This window comes from Furipterus horrens, unplaced genomic scaffold, assembly GCF_987537825.1.
Source record: "Furipterus horrens unplaced genomic scaffold, mFurHor1.1.pri manual_scaffold_11, whole genome shotgun sequence".
In the NCBI taxonomy this organism is placed as follows: domain Eukaryota; kingdom Metazoa; phylum Chordata; class Mammalia; order Chiroptera; family Furipteridae; genus Furipterus; species Furipterus horrens.
In genome coordinates this window covers 91,369,082-91,387,936 of record NW_028327181.1, presented here as the reverse complement: position 1 = coordinate 91,387,936, position 18,855 = coordinate 91,369,082, and the positions used below count along the sequence as shown (strand labels likewise).

Genomic DNA, 18,855 nt, shown 5'->3' with positions numbered 1-18,855 from the left:
GCTGGTCCTACACGTCTGGGGAGCTCCTGTCTTTGGGGGACTTGGCAAAGCTCTGCTCTGACCCGATGCTGACAGAGCCTGGACTTTGTATGATGTAACCCCACGTCGTAGAGGAGCCATGGTTGTCTTACAGCAGGTTCGGAGCTTTGGTTCTGCAGATAGAGCCCCAGCCCATCCCTAGCGGCCTGGCATCAGGGAGGCCTCCAAAATTATACGCAGGATTTTGTATCTACATCCTTGAGGGAGACCAGCCACAGCTGTCGTCTTCTCCAAGGCCTCCCGTGACCCCCGTGATTTCCAGGATGAAGGACAATGTAAAGGACCTTTAACTACCTAGTACCCAGACTAGGAACATACAGCTTTGGACAAAAGCGATGTATCCCTGAAAACAAAGGTGTAAGCATATGCTACCAATTCTCAGGCAGCTTGTAATCAAAGCAGAAGGCAGCTTAGAGATTTCCTAGTCCAACCAGCCCCATTGCTTTCTCAACGGGTCACCGGGTTCACTGGAGATAGCCCAAGAAAGTGAGTGGAGGGCGGAGCGGGCTGGAGGTCCATGCCCCTTGCCCAGTGCACTCCCCATCCCTCTCACCTGTCTGGAGTAGCTGAGGGTTTAGTGACCTCAGGGCTGGAGGTGAAATGACCGCTGAGATGATGTGGAATTGAGTTTAACAGGCAGCCTTGACCTTTAAAGGACAGACCACACCAGGGCAAGCACATTGCAAAGCTACCCAGCCAGTGACGAGGGGACAGTAAGAAGGCGCAGGTAGGCTCTTTGCAATGAGAAGTGACAGTAGGCAGCTTAGATTCAAACCAAGAGTGGTCAAGAGGGATTATCCATCTTCCAATGAACCAGGCTTTCTAGAAACAGTGGGATCCCAAGAGCTACTTAAGAAATCAATAGATTTCAACATTGAATTAAGGTAACCAACTGGAAACCTCTGACCTGCAGCCTCTTGCATGCCCTTCTGAAAAGTTAAGACGACCTATAGGAAAAGACAAACCGACGATTGAGACAGACAAACCCCTCGCTGCCATCTTACAGAAATATCTGTTAGCCTACATGGGTCTGCATTAAGAAAACAATTATCAGTGGAGCAAACCCCTGTACTCCTGAAAGAAAGCAGGAAGATTCTCTGTGCCTCAGAGAAACAGAGTCTTCACTGGCCAGAAAACCTGGGGGGTCTCCCTCTACTGCAGAGGGTCTCCAACTTCGGGGGGCCAAAGTGCTGTTCTCTCTCATCATTCCACACGGGGTCATTTCCAGAGGAAGAACAAAAGGACTGGCCGTGGGAAAGGGCTGGTCTGAGTGCCGTGTGCCCTGAGCGTTATAAGCCCAGGTACGAAGGGCGGCGGACAGGTATGAAGGGAGGAAGAACCTCCATGGGGTCGGCGGGGCTCCGAACGATGCCGTGCCACCGTGTGCGATCACCGCGCACTGAGAGGTGGATGTGCTCCCGCCTGGCCCCACAACGACACGGTGATCCTGGACCAAGGAGCCGGGCACATCCGCCCCAGTGATCTCGGGGGAAAGTTCACCAGGAGCTGAGCGGACAGTGGACAGTGGACAGAGCCGACGCGCATCCAAAGGGAGCGTCCTGAGGCGCTCACCAAATCCGGATATAGCCGCCTTCATTTGAAAACGAGTAAAGAAAGAAAACGTACACGTAATCTGGCTCATTGAAATGCACATACACACACTGAGGAATAAAGGGGAGGGAGTATCATGATGGAGAGCACGTTTGAAAATGGATTACTGAGCGAAAACAGACCCCAGAAGAATATTCAAGAAAACTCCACGTAAACTTCTATAGAATGCAAGCATATGCCATCTCCATAAAACAAAAACAGGAGGCCATTTAAGCAAACACGTAGAGAGGAAAGGCAAATAGAGTTTACACACACACACACACACACACACACACACAGATTTTATTAGGTGAACAGAAAAAAAGCAGCTGAGTGGAATTTCCCTGATTCAGGAAACTATGCAACCTGGATAGAAGAGGCTGTATTTCAAAACCAGTTGAAAATCTAGAACAATTGGGAGCATAGGCTTGTTGTAGGAATTAGTTCAAGGTTGCCTCTGTTAAAATAGATGGCCTAAAGTAAACTAGCAGAAGCCACGTGGTCCAGGGGAAAAGACAGGGCTCACTCCTCAAATGTTGTTGGGGAAAGTTGTCTGAACATTTGGAAGAAAGAAAGAAATTTGATCTTGCTTCACACTGTACACCAAAATTAATTTCAAATGGATTTAAAAGTTAAATATAAAAAAAAAGAAACAAAAAAAATCAACCTCCGAAAGGGCAAGGAGTTCTCTACATTTAAAAGAAATGGAGGAAATTGTTTAAATGTTTGACAAGGTTAATTGTATAAAAACTTAAGTCTCTGTGTTTCTAGAAGCATGATGAATGACATCTTAGTGCATTTTGCAGCAAATGTGGCAAAGGCCTTTTATCATTCATTTACCCCTGGAGAGCTCTCCTGAGCCAGTAAGACAATTCTTTCACAGACACCCTGTAGGAAACTTGAAGAGGCAGTAAGTCAAAGAAAGATAGGTGGCCAAATAACCACATTAAAAAAAAAAAGAGTTAAACCTCAAAGATAATCAAAGGAACCAGAATTACAATGTTATTTTTTACTTTTCTCACCACACCCTTGATAAGACTTCGATACAGTGTTTGAGGGAATTGTTTGCCAATACATGTCAAGAGTCTCCAATGATTGTGTGCCCTTGGATCCACTGCTGAGAACGTGCCCTGAGGGGAAAAAAGGAATTCAGGTGACTGTTTATTTATGCATGAGGATGATCAGTTGCTGTGTTATTTATGAAGGTGAAGAACTTTAAACTACGTAAATGGCCCCCAGTAGGCATTTGATTAAATCAATTATCGCTTAGCTGGATAATGGAATGTTAGGCATTTGAAATGTTTGCATAGCATGCCTTGTTATGTGAGAAAGACAGGCTCTAAAACTGTGTTCACAGATATAAACTCTATAAAAAAATAAATATTTTAAGCTAGATATGTGCAGAGCAAAGAGACCAGCAGAGAGTACACCAATATTTAACAGTAGTTCTCTCTTCCAGCAGAAGTATAGGTGATTTTAATTTTCTCCTTTGCACTTTATGTATTTAGATTTTTGTATAATAAGTATATCCATTAGTCTTATAATAAGAAAAATATTTCTTAAAGTCTTTCTATGTTGTTTATAGAGAATCATACCAATCTCTCAATCCCTAGAAACTATTATTTCTCTCACAACCAGATTCAATCTCCTTTCAGAACATCAGGGTTATGGAACTTTAATGGAAATGTTTACTTTCCACTAACTGTAAAAGAAAAAAAATGTTCCTTGTTGTTGATGACATCTTGGCGTTTTATTCTTGAAATCTTGAGAACTTCTACATAGTAATGTTGTCCCAAAGTATGGAACGTGGTCTAATAAAGTGCATGACCCCTTTTGGACCTGCCTTTATTCTCCATTACGCGGGCCTGTGACGTTTTTCCTTGTCCAAGGTCCCCCCCAAATGGACACTTTCTGTACTGCAACCAAAAGATGAAACGTTGGCACGCTTTCCCAAAAGTCTGCTTTAGCTTTTCAGCCAAACAAGAATCCATTGGACACTCAGGGGTTTTGCCTTACCTTGTGCCGACCCTGGCGGGGAGAGGGTGTAGGATATGATGCGGCCCCTGCTCTCCTCAAGCTGCTGTCAATCTGCAGAGATGAAACTCTGGTGGGCTGGGCAGGCAGTAGATGGAAGGTCAGAAAAGATGGATGGGTCTTATGTCAAAGTAAGGGCTAGGGGTACTGAGCTGGGTGGAGGGTGTGCTCTAGCTGGCCCAGCGATGGGCAGCATGAACCCAGAAGCACAGGACAGGGTGGCCTGGAGATTTGTGTATTTAGCAGGCAATTACTGAGTGCATGCCAAGGTGCTGGGCTAGGCAGTATGGGTTCAAAATAAGCTCTAGCCTCGTTGGCGAGGAATGGGTCTTTATAATAGTAAATGTGATAGGTTGGGTACAATTAAGTATTTAGCATACTTAACAATCAACCAGTCAGAATCAATGCCAGCTCCTAAGGTATTCCTCCATGTCCTAGGTGAATGTGAGCCAGAGGATGAAGCGTCCCTAAAATGTAGATAAAATTGTTAAAGAAAATCATAGAGAACACAGGCTGTTGGCCTCATGTCTATCATCGGGAGCCTCAAAAATACTGAGTCACTCAGCTGCGACTGAAAACCTCTCAGTTCTAATTTGTTGGGGAGAGAAGGATGTGACTTTTTGTTTCTCCTAGCAAAACAGGTCTGTCGAATCAGCCTGGTGAGTTCACAGGCATCTCTCACTGAACCAACAGCACTTCGGTGTTAATTTTACCAAACTGAGCTCTGCCACTAATGGGCACCCTCTTAACATGTACCCATGTTCAGGCAGATGGAGAACGTCCCGCGCTGCCAGGGACGGGCCACCTTCCTTACAGCCAGGTGTTCATCCCCGCTGCCAGGACCTCTCCCAGCTCCCAGGCCTCTTCGCATCCTCAGCCACAGCAGGAGTCATCTAGAGGAATGTTTCTTTGCTCACAGGTTCTGAAAGTGTGTTCTCAGTCCTCGGAGAGCCGAGCTTTTATGGCACGCAGCAGAGGTCCTCACCCGGGGCCCGTGAATGCCCTCCCATTGTCACAGAAACTGTCGTCATCGTCGTCGGCAGCCGTCCGTCTCGAGAGACGATGGTGTAGCTTCTTAAGAGTCCATCTGCACCGCCGAGAATGGCTGTGCAGTCCGACTCGGGAGTGACACGGTATCTGTCTCCTCCCGTGTTGAAGTGAAGCTGAAGCTACAGAGCCTGGGCAGGGTGATATGGAGGGTCTGCAGCTGAAGGGTCCAAGGGAAAGACGAAGTCAATACAGCTTGGCTTCAGGTGCGCCGCAGGAGTTGCCGGTGTTGACTACAACGTCAAACCGCCTTAGGGACTCCGGCTCCGGATTTTCTGTCAGGGTTTACTCCCTTAGCCTTTCCCCTGAAGAGGTATGCCGCAAGGCAGCGGAGGTTTTTTGGAGTCAGAGTTTTCCTTCTCTGATGTGCCCTGACTGGAAGATCGAACCAGCGACACTTAGCTCGCAGGCCGACGCTCAATCCACTGAGCCAAACCAGCCAGGGTACACAGAAACTGTAGTGTTGTGTTAAAGGGGTGGATGGCTTACAGAGAATAAAGAATCTGTCTGAATATTTTGGGGATGGACCTGTCACCGGGGTTAAAACCCGTGTGCATTAGGAATGTGATTTGGGAGCTGTACGTCTGTGTCAGCTCCCGTGGGCCAGCTGGGACCTGCCCAGTGCCCTTCTTCTGTGGTGACCTATGCCGCCAGCCTGATGGCCTGTGGCCTCACCGGTTCTGGTGCTTCACAGGGTCCCGTGCCAACTTGTCTGCCATCACCGGTGACATGCCCACCTTTGCCGGTGCCTGTGTCTCTGATGGTTTGTGAGGCTCCAGCTCAGACCCCCTAATCCCAGAACCTTGCACATGGCTAGACAGCTTGATCACCCCCGAAACATCTCGCGTGAAGGGCGTCCGGTAAATCCTGTTCCGGAAGCAATCTGTCAGGCCACTAGTTTCCTTATCAACATTTGGGGGCTGGCTTCTTGCGCCCGGTGCAGAACTGGCTTGCAGCGACGTGAGGGAACTGGCAGCTTCTACGCACAGCTTCTCCCTTGGAGCGTCATCAGAGGAGGCCTAAAGCAAGGCGAAAACAGACTTTGAGGACAGGGCGTTCTTCCTAGTAATGGGACCGGGGAAAGTGTAATCTAGAGGAAACATGAGAACTTTGTGGTGTGGCTGCGTTTCTACATGATTAATAGCTCGGGGTGGGTGTGAGGGGGTCGGCAAAAGTTTTTACCCATTTTCTGTCTGATCCAGCCTACTGGCCACTTGAAATGCTGCCTCGGCCTAGGAGGGTGGCTTCCTCAGCGGGACCAGCCCTGGGCTCAGTGACTCGCAGCTAGGTTAACCAGGAGGCAGACGGGCGCTCCCCTGCCCGCTCTCCTCTGACAGGCCAGCATTTCGGCTTCCCAGCGCTGCTGGGACACACCCCTTTCAGTCCCCATTTCCAAAGCAATGCATTGCATAATTAAACAATAGCCTCATTGATGCCTTATCCTGCTCCCAGTTTGCACTTGGGCTCTGGGTGGGGCCGAGCTGTGGAAGGAGGTGGGGTTGGCAGACTGCAGCAGGTGTGGCCAGATGGCTGAGGCTGCAAATCAGGTTTGTCTAGGAGCAGGGGCTTCGTACAGCAGCCTAATACAGCCTAGTGGGGAAAAGAAACAAGGTACACGCCCACGATGTCAGCCTCCAAAGGTTCTGGTGAGACAGGAGAGGACCACAAAGGACACGAGTGGGTTCCACTTCCTCGCAGAAGACATACCCTCTCTCCTCAACCCCAGCCAGGACTCCCCCGATGCCTTAGGACAAGGTCAGAGTTCTGGAGGCTCAGATCAAAGCAGAAGAAACCTGAAGGAAGCAGAGTCCTAAGGAGGAAGTAGAGGCTCCTCTCCCCTGTCAGTTACACCTCAAACTATTCAGTGTGGGAGGTGGAACCTATGTCAGGGATCACTCAAGCATGGCCCAAGGGCCAGATCTGGCCCACTGCTTGTGTCTTTTTAAATAAAGCTTTATTGGAACACAGCATTGTCTCTGGCTTCTTTAACTCTGCAAGTAGACTTGAGAACTTGCAGACCTGCAGAGCCTAAAGTATGTCCAATCTGGTCCTTTCTAGAGCAAGTTTGCTACCGCTGTTCTGTACTAACAGCTGTGCCTGAACGCAGAGGACCAAGTGGAGGTTAATGCTCAGACCCCAGAGTCAGGCCTCAGTTGTACTCTTAACGCCATCCCTTCCTAAATGCCTGGCCTTGAGCTAGTTAACATCTCTGTGCCTCAGTTCCCGTCCCGAAAGTGGGCGTCTGAGTGAATCTCACAGGACACGTTAGGAAGATTAAGTGAGCGGGTATGGTCAGGCACACAGATACCTGTCAATAAACGTACCTGTTGAGATATAATTCACCCACCATAACATTCATCTTTTTCATGTGTACAGTCTAGTGGTTTTCAGCACAGTCACAAGACTCTGCAACCATCACCACTAATTCCAGATTATTTTCAAAATGAGACCCCTCACCGGTACCCGTAGTAGGCTGAATAATGGCCACCCAAAAATATCGGTCCTCCTCCCTGGAATCTGTAAATGTGACCTTATTTGAAAAGTTGGAGGTGTGTCCCAGTATCCCAGCGGAGGCAGGACATTGTTCAGCGCCCCCTACTTAGCGATGGAGAAGCCTGCCCCAGCCAGCAGGCATTGATTCGGCAGAGGACAGACATTTGTGGAACCCAGATCTTTCCCCCGCTCCATTAAGGTCCACTCCCATGTGGGGCTAGAGAATGCTTTTTAACAGAAAAACAATACCCAGCTCCAAGCAGTGGTTTCTCACAGCATGCACACGGCTGATATTTTGAGCATGGTTGTGGGGAAAATGAACAGTCTTTGGAATTGTTTGGGATATAGTCGTGCGATTTTGTGGAATGTCGTCTTCCCCGGTTTCAATATGTTTTGTGATCTGAAGACTCTCTCCCCATAGGGCCAATGCACCCAGCTCGCTTTACCCCTATGCAATCCTCTGTTCTCTCGGGGTCTGCCGTTTGTCCTAGAATGAGTGTCTTCAACAAGGAGATGAGAGAGACGGAGACAGAGTGTGAGCTCAAGGACCCATTCCTGAGTGTGAGGGGGCGGAGCCTGCCCTGGGGCCTCTGGTGTTATGGCCACTGATCCTCTGGGGCCCTGTGCCCTGTGACACCGTGGCCTCACTTGAGTCAGGCACTAACCTGTCGGTTCTCAGGCAGATGTCAGCATGTTCCAGAGGCCCAGCTATAGAGACCACTTAGTGACCGAAACACCCCAGGGTGCTCAGTGATTTTAGACTCTGCGCCCCAAGATCTGCACTCACCCCATTGAATCAGGTGTTTAGCTAACTACACTGACAGCACCCAAACAGAAATAGGGTTGCACCCACTTGGCCTTCCTCACCACCTCCCTCTGCAACACAGCTCACTCCAGGGGCAAGTTCACGGTGGGGGAAGGGGGTCTGCCATCTCCCCTCCGTACAGCTCCCCCTTCTCCTGGGCAGACTTCCCCCACCCCTCCTAGCTGAGGCCAACTTTACTGCCCAGAACAAGACTTGCTCAAGCCATTTTGATCCAAAAACAAGCAAAAAGCGGGGTCTTATACAATCACAATGCTCACCATGGTTTCACTACCCATTACCTCTGTGTGGTGAGCAGGTAATAACACCTCTCTCTGCCTCAGAAAGCCTCCGTCTGCCAATGGACTTGGGAATAGCACCTCCCGCACTATTGTGAAGAACTTACAACAGTGCCTCCCACGCAGTGTAATCTCTCCAGGAATGCTGTCCCTCACCATCCCCACCGTCACCATCACCACCACCATGTTCATTAGCTTCCTAGAGGGTGAGGGACCCGGCCGCAGCCCCTCTGCCACGTGGTTCAGCTCAGCCTTGCTCAGCGGAGAGTGGGAAATCACGCGGGCACCCCCATCTCTGCCTTCCCGCGAACGGCTCTCAGGCATTACCGTAAATGTGTATTCGAATGCGAATGTATTTTTATAAGAAATTAGCATATGAGTCTCAAGTTATTTGAAAGAGGGTGTTATGGCTGTCTAACAGTTATTATCAAAATTAATTCTCTGACTTTGCTCAGACATGGTTCGTGGCGTTGGGAAGCCTCCGTCACTCTGTTCCCTGATGTTAAGCAACACCGGGTCCTTTCCACACAGACACTGAAGCCCCACCCATGGTCTGCACTTGCTGACTTCCCAGCACTTCTGCATTCAATTTTTTTGGGAAGGGGGCAGGTCTGGAGTGTCAGGAAACATACTTTTTGCTTTCGCACGAGGTGGGGTAGCCTTCTAGAATCTTGCTTACTCTTGCTTTTGCTGTCGAGCAAGGAGGGAGTTGGGAGGGGTCCCTGGGTCCGTGCACAGCAAACAGCCCTGGCTTCTGCAGCAAGCCCCTGTTTTGAGCCTTTGTCTTGTTGTTGAGTTTAGACAGAAACCGTGAACAAAGGTGCTCTTAGAGGAAGGAAAAAGGCACAGGAAATAGAGAATTATTTTCTAAAGCAAGACAGATCATTTGAAGAGCCAGGCTGTCCTTGAATTTGGAGGCACCTGATTTTTATGCTTCACCAGACAATGTCCCCATGCAGGCAAACTCTGTGATGGGCAGGGTGACTGTGGGCCATTGCACACAAAGGCAGCCTGCAGCTGTGACCTCAGCAAAGCGCTGCGTTTGTGCATCATGGATGAATCCTTCAGTGCCTCCGCTGCTCTGTGCCCAGCCAGAGGGCCCTACGGCAGCCTCAGAGTGAGGTTCACCGTCCACGGGGAGCCAGGGAAGTGGGATGGGGGAAGACACAAGGTGAGGTCATTGGTGTTGGCCTTAACCTGGCTTTTATTTTAGGTGGTGAGCTCACAGGGGTTTATCATCATTTATGCTGTGTATATTCTCTAGATCCTGAGACCCTCTGGATCATTCTGAATGGACCAAGGGTTGCACTAATTTTTCTTTTTTTGCTTCTTTTTTTTTTTAATCCCAAGCTAATTTTGGAACAACTAAGAGCTGGCTGTTGAACTCCAGCCTAGCCCTGAGGTCTGGAAATTCTGGTACTGTAGGAACTATTTTTTAATATACTAGGTTCTTTACCCTGAGGGAACAGCCCTGCCTCCTGGATCAGACAGGAGACTGGGTGATGGTGGCGGCGGTGGTGACAACAGTGACAATAAAGACAGCAGACCTGCACAGACATGACCGGTAGTAATAATAGCAAATGCCCCTGTAACACTCCATTCGCTCCAGGTCCTCTTCTCAATGCTTCCCGGGTATGAACTCATTCAGCCTTCACCACAGACCTGTGGGATGAGCCCTGTCATGGTTCCTATTTCACAGGTAAACAAACAGAGAAGTGGGGTACAGCCGTGTGAGCTCATGGAGAGACAGCCACCTGCCTGAACACTGTCAAAACTCCTGTGTTCTGGGGCAACCTCGCCACCTGTCAGCTGTCGCTGCAGCTCCACAGAGGGGTTTGTCAGTCTTCATGACCTTCTTTGAGTGGATTTTGTTACATTGTCAGGAAGTGAAGTAACTGCTTTTTCTCAATGCCGGGCTTGATAGCCGTCACTTCAAAACAGGCACCTCAAGCCAAAAGATGGGGAGATAATTCACGTTCTGTATTTCTACTGAAGTCCTGGGACCACAGAACAGACTTTCATTCTGAAACAGTACATTCCACGGCCAGACGTACTCGTCCCTCCCACAAATGTGTCCCCACCGAGGCAGCAGAGCTGCTGAGAGGCACGGGCGAGCGTCCTCCCCGCCTGCCTGCCCACCCGGCTGCCTGCCCCGTGGGGCCCAGCCCTGTGCATGGACCCCGGAGCACAGTCAGGGCTGTGGCCACCGAGTGAGCGAGGCAGATGAGTCCTTCTCTGCTGCTGCGTTTAGAGACCATCTGCCTTCAGAACTTGGGTTGGCACAATAGAGCTTTACCCTCTCGTCCCAAAAAAGTCTCATTCACAATAGTTTATTTATCTAAGTAGCTTGAATTTTTTGTGGGTTTTTTTTTTGTTGGTTGGTTGGTTGGTTGGTTGGTTGGATTTGTTTTGTTTCTATCTTAATTCCATGGGTCAAAGCAGTTTGGTTCTTTTGGAAAATGAGAGACAAGAAAGGAGCCATGGGGCCTATGCTGGATCAGTTCTCGGACCTCCTGGCGCTCCTAGACTGAAATGCCCCCACGCCCTCACTGTCTCAGAATTGGCATCCCCTGCCCCCCCCAAAAAAAATACTTCCCCTATGTGGGGCAGGGCCACCAATGGGCTATGACTTTTGATCATACTTGAGATGATTTCTGAAGTTACTGAACAGATATTAAAAAGTATTAAATTACATGGTAAGAAAGTTATTTCCTTTTCAATTTTCTTTTCATGTAGAAAAAGACTCAGCGGGGCTAGAATATTCTGAACAGTCTAAGCCTTGTTCATTTCCCCCTGGTAATAACTAAGAGCAGGTCTCCAGCACCTGTGTCAGCTGGAAATAAGGAACACCGTTGGGTTGTTGTATTTACTTTTATGGTTACTTTCTATTCATGGCAGACAATCTTGGTTTTTCATTTACCACAGTGACCACTTTTGAGTGACCAGTTTTTAAATGTTGAGCGTTAAAAAGTGAATAGATTGGTCTGAGTCCTCAAATGGCACCGATGATGCCCGTCCAGGGACACACTTGGGGAACGACTGCCAGGTGCATTGAGTGACTTCACATAATACTCACCTGGGAAGATTACTAGAGGCTAATGGCCGGGCTCAGCCCAGACCAGTTAAATCAGATGCTTGGGTGGGGGTGGGGGGACTGAAGCAGACATCAGTCAGGACTCACTGACACATCCCAGGCGCTTCTGGCGTGCGGAGGGGGTGGAGACGCACCAGCGGCACCTGTAGGGGGCAGCGTCTGACCCCATACTGCCATTACGTTGTCTCTTCTCTATCTCTCCTGCCTCTAGCCCTTTTTCTCCTCCACTTCCTCACGTTTGCTCCTCTTTCTCTCTCCCAGCTTCTCTCTCCCAGCTTCCCATACCTGCTCCTCTGAGTGACACACCCCGACACCGCTACTTAGCGTAAGACATTGCTGGCAGCACGCAGCTGCAGCCACGTTAGAAAATTTCCGCATCGTATTGTTCTCCCTGGCGTTGGCTTGCCAGTTCATAAGCTATCTGTCCAGTTTCTGAACATCCTTTCGGGTTGTGTTCTGTGCCAGGAACATGTATTAACAATGATCATAATCATTACTGGGCTTTTATGTGTGCCTATTACACTGTTCTAAGCACTTTGTATGTATGAACCTATAAACCAGAATTCAAACGCAGGCAGCCTGGCCCCAGAGCCCACATTCTGAGCAGATGGGACCCCCAAGTGCATTGCTCCCCATCCTGATTCAGGTATCCCGGCATGCCGTTCTGCATGCAGTTAAGAAATTGAAATTTGGACCTGCTGCTTATTTCGTTAACATTTGGATGATAACTTCTTTAAATTTTCCGCATTGATGATAATGTCTCTGTAGGAAGCCTGCAGCTTTACATCCTGTTGCGATCTTGACTCATCACCGTTCAGAAGAGATCTGCCTTAAATGATGTGTCTGTGCACTGGCTGTCAGCGCTATAAATTGAAGATGACAAAGCCACACCCCAGATTATTCCTCAACCAGCCCAACTCCTGGCAGCCCGGATGGCCCTTCTGAGCTCATCTGGAATGCAGCCTCAGTGTTAGACATTCAGGGCTTTTTCCACCTTTGGAAAAAATCTGATTCTCATCCCAGGGCTTAATTGGAGAGAGACCTTTGGCTCATCTCCATTCCTTGCGGGGAGCTTTATTTTTATGCTCACATTTTAAATCTTTTGTGACCCTTGAGTTGCTGTCTTAAGGGACTAGTCCTTCTGCATTGCATTAGAAACCTTCTGCCTGAGTTTTGGGGAATTCTCAGGCAGCCAGGTCCCCTGGCGACCACCTCCCTCATCAAAGCTTTTGAAATTGTGGGCAGGGGACATGAGTCTGAAACACTGTGCCCTGGGCAGAGTGGGCACTCACATCCCGGAATCCTTCTTTCCCTCCTCCCTTGTCCAAGCACATAGCACATGATTTCCTTGCGTTCTCCCCACAATCCTGTGCCTCTAGAAATGCGCCCCTATTCGTTTTTCTAGGTGTTGGGGGCCAGAGGCTTTGACCCCACCTCCTCTCCCCTTACACACCATCTTACCGTGTCTCCCATTCAGCTCTGTGCTGACATTTCATCTTTCTCCCTTCTCCCTTCGCAGTGCAAGATGCAAAAAATCTCATCCCCATGGATCCAAATGGACTTTCAGATCCTTACGTGAAGCTGAAACTTATTCCTGATCCCAAGAATGAGAGCAAACAAAAAACCAAAACTATCCGCTCCACGCTAAACCCCCAGTGGAACGAGTCCTTCACGTTGTAAGTTTTATCTTCTCTTCTTGATCAAGTGCCCTCCCTACCCACCACAAAACTGCCTGCCTCGTCGTTAGCGATATTGAGGTGGACTTGTTATAAATGTCTCTAAACATTGCTTCATTCTTATGACTTCCTCAGACTACTGCTAGGGAGACAGCTGTTGGCACTCCTGTTTGATGGACAGCAACTTGGTTTGCCAAGAATTATATAATGCCGGCCCCAAATTATTATCAGTATCTACTCTGTACAAAAAAAATATTCTCTTACGTTACAGATGACATTAAAACGCCTCTTGCTGAACCCTCTTTTGAGGGTTAAGGGATGATATAAGGTAGGAATTTGAATAATTTTTAAAACATGGAATAAATGAATAACATAGACACTGCTGTTGCCACTGAAATGGGAAGGTCATTCTTACCCTTAAGCAAGGAAGACTTCTTGGAGGAGGTGGCATTTAAAGTGGTCCTTGAAGGAATACAGGATTTCAGAGATAGAGATGGTAGAAAGGAAAGAAGGAAGGGGGTAATGGGAGGAAGGACTGGTGTAAATAAGTCAGGGGTGAGGCAGCACTGACTGTAGCTGAGCACAAACAAGTGGCCTTCTTTGTAAACTAGAGCAACAGGGAGCCACTTATTGGTGGACAACCAGGAAATGAGATCTCAGTCGTGTAGAATAGAGACCAGCAAGCCTTGCTCTGTAAAGGGCCAGATGATAAGTATTTTATACCTAATAGTCTCTGTTACAGGTACACAATTCTGCTGTTCTAGACTCCAAGCAGCCATAGACAATATGTAAACAAATGGCTATGGCTGTGTTCCAATAAAGCTTTATTTACAAAAACAAGCAGGGGGCCAGAGTTGGCCCAGGGGTCATAGTTTGCTAGCCCCTGGTCTAGAGCATTGGTTGCCAGGAGGCTGGTACTTTGTTGACAATGGGGAGTCACAGGAAGAGAACTGAATACGCTTTTTTTTTTTAATCTCAAATTCAGATTATGAGCATGGGGAAACCATGATCAAGATGACTCTGTGTGTGTGTGTATTTGTTTGTAGCAAATTAAAACCTTCAGATAAAGACCGACGGCTGTCCATAGAAATCTGGGACTGGGATCGGACGACAAGGAACGACTTCATGGGATCCCTCTCCTTTGGCGTTTCAGAGCTGATGAAGATGCCGGCCTGTGGATGGTAAGGAAGCCCCAGGCTGTTGCGTCTATGTCAGCCAAGGGCGAGTAATCTCAGAACGTTAGAGCATTTAGAGATTTGGAAACAAGCCAGTCTGAGTCTAAAATGACCGTTGACTGTGTAGTTACCTGGCTGTCATCTCCCCGGGAGATGCCTATCAGGAACAGCTGGGCTAGAGGTTGAAGGAGGAGGGTCGCTGAACCTGGGACTTTGACTCCTCTCTCTCCGTCTCTGAAAGGTACAAGTTGCTCAACCAAGAAGAAGGTGAGTACTACAACGTACCCATTCCAGAAGGGGATGAAGAAGGAAACATGGAACTCAGGCAGAAATTCGAGGTAAGGGTACCCACAAAATCACTGGGACCCCTTTCCCTGAGAAAGCTGCCTTCAGGCAGAGCCAGACGTCTGTGGTCACCCTGCTGAAAGGAGGAAAGTCATCTCAATGTTGATCTTTTTCTTTGTTTAAAACCATAAATGTTACCTAACCACCTTTCTTTGCAAGCCGTTGACATTCTGTGTCTATTACCATTTAGAGAATGGAAATGTCCCAGAAAAGGACACGGTTGATTTCGGCATAAGAAATTGATTTGCACATCCTGGGGAGATGGGCAGGGTTCTGAGTGCAATATTGTCATTGGAAGGAAAGGCTCCACTCCTCCAAACGGCAGGAGGTTGTTTTGGCCTTAACTTTGGTGTCTGTTTGGGTGTAATCGATTTACTGTGCTAGCGTCTTAATTTTTGCTCTAGATTTTTAGAAAAGACCAGCTCTTTCTTTTCTTTCTGTGGGTCTCCATATTTTCCTTCTGTCCCAGGTTCCTTTGTCTTCTGTCGACTTCCTTTTTCTGTTCCCCCTCTCTCCTCTTCATTTCTCTCTTCTTTCTCCTCTCTATCCCTACTTCTCTGCACTTAACAAACTTCTCAGCTTTTAATGGCCATTCTTTTCTCTGAGCACCTGCCTTTGGTTCCAGGCCACAACCTTCCATTTTGTTCTGTTTCTCTAATCAAAGCATTTTGGCTTTTTGAGGGAAACATAACAGCCGATTCAGTCTATGGAACTGGCCAATTCCTCTGAATCATTCCCTTCCTCAGGCTTATTAGGATCCCCTGAAATTCCCCTGCCGACTGAAGGACACACACATGCAGGTAGCTACTGAACGGTGATGGAGATATGGACACAAGGGGATGCTGGTCTCATTTTCCTCCTTCCGTTGTTTCCTTCTCCCAAATAAAATTTTGTCCCAAAGAAGTATATAGGTCATATCCAGATAGGAGGAGTTCCAAGGGAGGTAAAACATAAAAATTTCCAGTGTTTTGTTATATACTGTATTTGGTTAAAGTGGATATTAATGGCAAATACTTAAGGGCAGGGGCTGTGAGCCTAGATGCCCTCAGGAGCATAAATGGGTGAAATGAGTCACAGGTAATATACATAAATGGCAACTAATAGCTGGTCTCCGGGCTGATAAGACAATAGGTTGTGGTGGGGACTGGGGTGAGCTGGTGAGGGCAGGCATTGTTTGAAGGTAGTAGCCACTGCTATTGGGCAATGAGGATTTCTGCCACGCACAGCTGAGGGTCTGCTGCTGCCCTATCTTCCAGTTCTGCAAGAGAAGCCAAAAACCCATATTTTTACATGACATATTCTGATTTCTCTTAATATTAGCAGCCAAGGAAAACTTAAGCTCACCCTGGCTGGTGAGTGCCAGCCTACAAACCAAAGGGTTACCAGTTTGATTCCCAGTCAGGGCACATGCCTGGGTGGCGGGCCAGGTCCCCAGTTGGGGGCATATGAGAGGCAACCACACATGGATGTTTCTCTGCCTCTCTCCCTCCCTTCCCCTCTTCTCTAGAAATAAATAAACAAAGTCTTTAAAAACACCCAAAAACTTAAACTCTGGGTAGGTCAAACACACAACTATTGCTTTAGACACAGGTAGGATTCAGCCAGTGGGAACCATCTTTCAATCTCTGCTCTCAAAAAATATAGGAGGAGCCCTGACCTGTATGGCACAGTTAGTTGGGAGATAGGTTGCCAGTACAATTCCCAGTCAGGGAGCATGCCTGGGTCACAGGTTCGGTCCCCAGTCAGGGCGCGTACAAGAGGTAGCCAGTCAATGCTTCTCTCTCACATCGATGTTTCTCTCCCTCTCTTTCTCTGTCCCTTCCCCTCTCTCTAAAAATAAAAAATAAAATATTTGTAATATACAGAGGAGAACAAGAAATGGGAATATATAATAGTTCTTTCCAAAGAGGCATACAGGGATGAAAGTTAGGGTTTGGGATAGCTTGAAGTACCTACACCAGGCATAGCCCTTTTCCTATTTGCTTTTTTCTTCCACTGTTTGATTGCCTACTGCCACCTCCACCCCACAGCTGAGGTCAGGATCCCTGTCCCCAATGAGGGATGAGTGCTTCTAGAGAGAGTTTGGGAACATTGGGTGCCAACATCACTCAGGTGCCCCAGTCAGGGGAGAGACCCAAGGAGCTAAAAAAGAACCTTATGAATGCCACACCGTAATGTAGGTCATTGGCAGTCACAAGGTCGGGAACCTCTGGGACAGGACACATTTGAGAGAGGGACAGTGTTGGGGCATCGTGATGATGCCACTCGGGGCGATGTCCGAGACTGAGTTTGCTGATGGAGAAATATTAGCCCACTTCTAATGTTTCATTTCCATAGCTTCCTCGTGAGTAACCTTCCTGTTTTTCTGGGCAATGAGTCCAGCTTTTTATAAAGGTCAGAGTTTCCAACTCAGAAAATAATAATAATAAACAAATTAAATAAGAAACCGGCCAGAGGGCTTGAGGCCAGACGTGCAGCATTTCTCTCCAGAGACCGGCTAGAGGCTGTGTGTGTCCTGCCGGTTACTATCCGCCCTCCTGGGAGAGCTGGGCACGGTGCGCAAGGGCGGTCGCATCAGCGGGGACAGGTTATGTCAGCTAAGTTTCGTGGGGGAGGGGCACCGAGCTCTGCTGCCCACTCACTGAGGTCCGTGCTCCAAGCACCTGCGTGAACTTACCGTCCAGCTTTTCTTTTAAGCGTCTTTCAGCTTGGACTTCCTAGGTTCTGCTGGGGTTCGATGAGCTCATTTACCTAGAGCATTTGTAGGACCCACCGCAAGAGACTGAGCAGGAAGCCCTGGATGACGGTGTCAAAAGATGCCGAAAGTGTTATGACAACTGTCGTACTGCATTTTAAATGGACTACCCAGATCAGATTTGAGGCAGGGGGTTAACCGTACAGCAGCTTCTTGCTGAGCTTTACAGATGTGATAGTGTTTCCCAGCGCCGGACTGTTTGGATGCAGGGTGCCGGGGCAGGAAGGCTGTGCTGGCATCGGAGCGGTTCTGGGCCACAGCCGCTTCCCAAACGGGGTGTCGTTAGGCATCAGAGTGCAATGTAGGGGGACTTCCTTTAACCCCCCTCATTCCCTCCCTCTCAGTCCCCAGGCCCAGTTTCATCGCTCCCCATGGTCTGCGGCTCCCCCTCTTCATGCCCTTCTCCCCATAGAACTTCCATCCTGACTTGCTTTCCTTTGCGTGTGTGCCTTCCCCAAACCCGCTCCTGCAGACGCCATCCCACTCTAGTAACAGCTCGGTTCAGCCGAGTACAGTTTTTTCAATGGAAAGGTCAGTGGTGAATCGCGATTGGATGAAACACAGCCCGATGGCTGGCCCTTTCAGGAGCAGGGCTCACTCAGTGGATTGGCCAGCATCTAGCCTCTCAGGTTCTTCTTTCCACGCCCAGCGCTGTTTTCTAGAGAGAGATCACTAAATGTGGTTTTCAAATCCTTCCCCAGAAATCAAGCCATTCAGTTGATGAAAGAAAAAAATGAAAATAAAACACCCGAGCATTTATAACTCTGCCACTGTGTTAGTATCCGTCTGACAATAACATGGAAAAAATTTCAAATTTATCGTGGATTCAAAAATCTCGGCCAACAGAACGTACAGCACGTGAAGCTCTTAGGAGCCAAGAAAAGGCCCTGGATGGTTGGGAATGACCTTGCTCTGTAAGGCATTGTCCCACTAGAGCAGTTCATCTGCTTAAGAGGCAAAACAAACCAGAGCCTGGACCGTGATCTTCATGGTCTGTGGGCCTTTAACCTGTTCCATGTTTGTCTTCAAATAAAGTACAAGTGGTCCCTGAGCCACAAACACAAAATACAGTTTTGTTCATTTGTTTGATAATGTTCCAAAAATAAATAGTCAACAGCCCCTCCTGTGTAGGGGGCAGCTATGGGCCCTGCTTCAAGTCCTTTTGGAAATGATGCAGGAAGCTGATTGAGACATGAGCGTGCAATAACCCCTGTGCCGGTCAGCTGTTCCCGGGACCTCCCATCGCCGGTGTGGGCAGCAGGGCTCCTGTTCGTCCTCTGCCAGGCAATGAGGCTCACGGCCCGAGTCAGAGAAGGGGGTCTCGCTTCCATAGAGGTGGCCAGAGGATGGGTTAGCCCTTGCTCAGCCCACTTGCCATAAAGGCTCCCATAATAAATATTTGAGGCTTTATAGGCCTGAGGTTTAAAGTAATTAAGAATTAGGAATCTTGCTACAGCTACTCAGCTCTGCCTTTATAGCACAGAAGCTACCACAGACAACATGTAA

The 18,855-nt window shown here is 48.3% G+C and overlaps 1 protein-coding gene across 2 annotated transcripts in view; it reads left to right on the top strand.

The window, feature by feature from the left end:
- Window positions 1-18,855, top strand: part of PRKCA (protein kinase C alpha) — a 343,109-nt gene that overhangs the window by 263,244 nt on the left and 61,010 nt on the right. For both annotated transcript variants that reach the window (XM_090292657.1, XM_090292656.1), the window contains exons 6-8: window positions 12,918-13,074; window positions 14,121-14,255; window positions 14,491-14,587. In XM_090292657.1, coding sequence (XP_090148783.1) covers window positions 12,918-13,074; window positions 14,121-14,255; window positions 14,491-14,587 — 389 coding nt within the window. The remainder of the gene's footprint in view (window positions 1-12,917; window positions 13,075-14,120; window positions 14,256-14,490; window positions 14,588-18,855) is intronic.